Source organism: Habropoda laboriosa, unplaced genomic scaffold, assembly GCF_001263275.1.
Source record: "Habropoda laboriosa isolate 0110345459 unplaced genomic scaffold, ASM126327v1 scaffold101, whole genome shotgun sequence".
Lineage (NCBI taxonomy): Eukaryota > Metazoa > Arthropoda > Insecta > Hymenoptera > Apidae > Habropoda > Habropoda laboriosa.
This window is the reverse complement of record NW_017100207.1, coordinates 332532-336937: the sequence shown is the minus strand read 5'-3', so window position 1 is coordinate 336937 and position 4406 is coordinate 332532. Positions and strand designations below refer to the sequence as shown.

The following is a 4406-nucleotide window of genomic DNA, read 5'->3' as shown; positions in this document are numbered from 1 at the left end:
ATATATATATATATAGATATAGATATATAGGATACTATTGTGATAGCGAATTAAAAACAGTGATAAAAACACGTGTGTACATAATACGTTGATTAATATGTATGTATTATCATACGAACACATAGTGATACGATATATTCATTGCACGTCTAGCTACTGTTAATTATTATTTCTCTGGACAACTAAGTATACACTCTCCGATTATTCTCTAAAAAAAAAAAAAAAACTACTAAACGTTCACATATAATACTATCCGATTCCGTACTGTTTTCAGTAGGATCGCTTCTCTCTTTCCTTTTATCTCTTTATCTATGACAAAACTTCGTAAATAATCGGTGTCAGACTATAGCATTGTCTAGATAGGATCGAAAAATCTCTCTCTATTATCTCCGGTGAGTAACACTTTGATCGTAGAAAGAACTTTATCTTCTCGAAAATGGTCTCCAAAAAAAAAAAAAAAAAAAAGAAAAAAAAATGTAAAATAAAAACACACGGAAACAAAGCTTTCTCTCTTTTCCTTCGTTCAATTTTGCTTACTATGCAAGACGTAACTTTGGAGAAAAATGTGGAAATTACAGAGTACTTATAGTTTGCGTTAAGTTCGTTCTTAGAAGAAAAGTGAGTCTAAATACGTAGAGTCGTGAAATCGTGCGAATATTTGGAAAACGAAGAACAATTATAATCAATTTCATGGCGATTGGGATGGATTTTTATATATGTATATATATATGATAATAATAAGTACGTGTAGGCGTGTGTTTGTGATTTTTCGGGACATTTGATTTTTAACTTACCATAGTAACGTCATCTATTTTTGAGATACTTCGAACAAATATGTTGACGCGGACAACCGCGGGCCCATCTAACATAGCAAACAGAATAAATAAAATTAATCAATCGTTGAGTAATATGAAACGCATCGAAGGGGGTGTAATGAAAAAGAAAGAAACGCTTCTCGAGGTTCTCTTTTTTATCGAAACGCGAGATTTTTCTTTGTTCTCTTTTATTTTTTAAACGCTTTCGATTGATGGAAAAAACAAGTTCTCTTTTAGCTGTACTTTTAACTTTTCAATGCTCCTGCAATATTAAATTCCGTTTGGAGGAATCGTTGCTGAAAGAGTAGACAACGCGTGATAAAAAAAAAGTGTACAAGAATTCGTAATTCTGTTCGTTGGAAAAATCTCAGCTGGAAATTATAAGTGGAAAGAAAGAAGATAATATCCGGTTTTGTAAAGGAAGCTCGATGACAAGTTAATCTGTCGCTTTCGCGAGGCGTTTCGCGGGACTGCTGCGGCGGAGCTTAGCGAGAAATTTCAGTAATCGAAGCTGAAATTTGAAAAATTTAGAATTTAAAAATATTTAGAATCCCAAAGAATTTGGAATATTAAAAAATTCGGAACTTCGAAGAATTTGGAATTCTATAAACTTCACAATTTAGAAAAATTCTAAATTTCAAACACTCGTTTGCACTTTAACGTCTCAAATATTGACGCTTCGGAAATCAATTTTTCCCAATTTTCAAATTTTCCTCCGAAAAAACACCATAAACCCGGAAACGCCCCGAATCAGACCGAACGCGCTCGATACACCGTGAAATCACAAGGAAGCTCTAAAAAAAAAAAAAGAGGGAAAAAAAATACACGAAGAATCATTGAATTACTATGCTCGACAATTGATTGGATCGTTCGATAGACGTTGATCGAAAACACCGTGACAATGAGGAAGCTCTCTTTCTCGTGAAATGAAACGAACACCTTCGGGGGATATATTTAAATAGAAATAGATCGAACTAATCGTAAAGCAAACTAGTGAAACAGTATTACACAGATTACCAAAAAAAGCATCGAACGAAGAGAGAGATGTTTGAAAAACAGATACGTTTACTAAACAAGAGAGAATGAAAAAAAGAAAGAAGAAAGAAAGGAAAAAAGAAGGAAAAATTGCGTGAAGAAAAAGACGAATGGAAGAAAGAAAGTAAAACAGGTACCATTACGATCGATATCATTACTTGGTGAGCAACATACAAATATCGAAAAAAGTCTAAAGAATTCGTAAGCGTTTTCTCATACATGTATAATAAATATAATATACGGGTTGTTAAAAAGACATGGTTTTACCATAAAAAACAAAAACGAAGCAGCAGCAATAATTACCGTGTTCGATCTCTGAGTTTAAGCGAAGATGAATTATCGCTACCTCCGACTTTTTCTTTTTTCTTTTTTGGAAGACCTTCGTTTTATATATTGAACAAGCATACGTGTAACAGTTTGTTGTTTTACCCTTTCGTGACTTAATTCGACAAGTTTCTCGTGTGTAACCTTCTTTCTTACGCAAAGCAGCTGTTATCACTTTGCGTACTCGATGGTTCGAACAATTCGACATAAAAAAATCACCAGTGCGAATTTTGAAATATTCTGTTGTTTTCTTGTTTCGAAAGAACACTCGATCATTGGAGCATATGTATATATATATATAGAGAGTATATACAATCGAATTTCTTTTTCGTTCTATGAAAATTTCGTTTAAGCATTTTATGAAAATTTCATCGATAATATATACGTGCATCAGATATAACGAGTGTCCTCTTTGTTATATCGTCGCATCGTCAACAATTTAATTATCAGTTAATTGTTGGTTGAACGAGCCAGGCGTATCGTCCTGAGCCATACAGAGTGTCTGCGTAACATTCCGCCCTACATGAACCAGGACAAGACGTCGGACACGTTTTGTTCCTGTCGGCAATAATTGGGCATTCGCTATGTTTCTTTTTTTTTTTTCTTTTTTGGCAAGAAACGCATAGACACTACTGTTTTTTTCTAAGTGTATATATGTATATATAATATATGTAACGTGACATTATGTATATTAAATATATATATATATATAAGGAAAGCGATAAGAATAATGCATTTTACTTGATTGTTTACGTATATCGTTTGAGGCAATAAACGCAGAGCTACCGAATGATATTCCCCGATGGATTAAGTTGAAATTAACCCTTTGGTTCGTGTACTTATCGTCTGACTTTCAGAGACCGTTCTGTTTGGAAAACAGCGAGACAGATTTGCAGGCGAGCTCTGTGAATTGTAAGAAGCAGCTTTGGCCCACGGCACAATTTGAAACAGTGTGAAAATTGAACGGGAGCTTTCACAGAAAATAAAGAATTCTGAGACCAAAGCTCTTGAGTTCTTTCAAACACATCTTTCCAGAAATTATCTCAGATTTTGGTTCCGGAATCTTTCTTGGAAGAGTTCGTCATCCTGATCGAAGAAGTGCTCTCTCTCTCTCTCTCTCTCTCTCTGTTTACGAAAGAAATTCCTTTCGCAATCAGTGTGCGCGCGAATCTGTCGTCGTTTCCGCGATTCGTCCGACAAACTTCCGCGAGCGCCGACGTTTCTACCTCGGCGAAATCTCCCGGAAGAAAGGAGAAGAAAAAAAAGAAAAAATGGTTAGAATTTCTTTCCTAGTCCTCTCGGAAGTCCGTGAAAAAAAAATTCACCCCCGCGTTAAAGGGCCGCGAGTGGACAGAGAATGCATGCGGAAAAGTTCGAAACACCGCAACCCGCGTTCGAGCATATTCTCTACTTTTCGCAGCGAACTATCGTTATAAAACTCCCTGAACCTGACCACCTCGTTAAAAAGAAAAAAAAAAAAAAGAAAATAACGTTTCGAGCAGGTATAGAACGTTATGTAATGTATGCACATAATTCGATCCTCGGATACTCACATCGTCTGACACCTTGAAAAGGTAGAACAAGTAGGGTAAACGTGAAGTTTCCATAATTTATACGTGAACGCAATGTTTTTCTTGCGAAAGGAACGGTAGCAAAAAATCGTAGCTAAAATTCCGCAAGCACTATGGAGGAACTACCAAATGAACACACCATGGAATGAGAAAAAACACATGGAGGAAAACCCCTACGGAGACCAGAACTCTCTGCCAAATACGTATTACGTATTCCTCTGTTTTCATATATTCTTTTTTTTCTCTCTTTCCTTTCAATTCCTTCTCCTGTTTTTTTTCTCTTTAGTTCCCTTTTTTTTTCTGTCTATCTCATTACTTCCTGTCCCTCCCCTTCTTCGTTTCTTCATATTCTCTCTTCAGTTCTCTCTCTCTCACACACATTCGTTTTATCTTTTTCCTTTCCCTCTTCCGTCCCTCTGTAAAACGTCTGTGCTCTCCTATGTAGCGTATAAACGTGTATGTACATACGTGAACATAGAAGCTATTAGAATGCCACATGCCTGTATCTATATGCTAGAAGATGCTAGTTTGGTTGTGTGAGATTAAGTAACAATAATAATAATAATTCTAAATTAAGGAGAGAGTTCATGTAGTAAGTATACATAGATGAGAACAAAAAAGTAGTTAGTAGTGGTGGTGGTAGTTAGTAGTATCTGGTTTG

General features: G+C 35.5%; 1 protein-coding gene across 4 annotated transcripts in view; it reads right to left on the bottom strand.

The window, feature by feature from the left end:
* The window catches only part of LOC108570653 (glutamate-gated chloride channel), a 35966-nt gene that overhangs the window by 20346 nt on the left and 11214 nt on the right, over nt 1-4406 (bottom strand). The window contains exon 4 of one of the 4 annotated variants that reach the window (XM_017932543.1): nt 795-862. The exons of the other annotated variants lie outside the window; for them this stretch is intronic. Coding sequence (XP_017788032.1) covers nt 795-862 — 68 coding nt within the window. The remainder of the gene's footprint in view (nt 1-794; nt 863-4406) is intronic. 4 annotated transcript variants of the gene reach the window in all.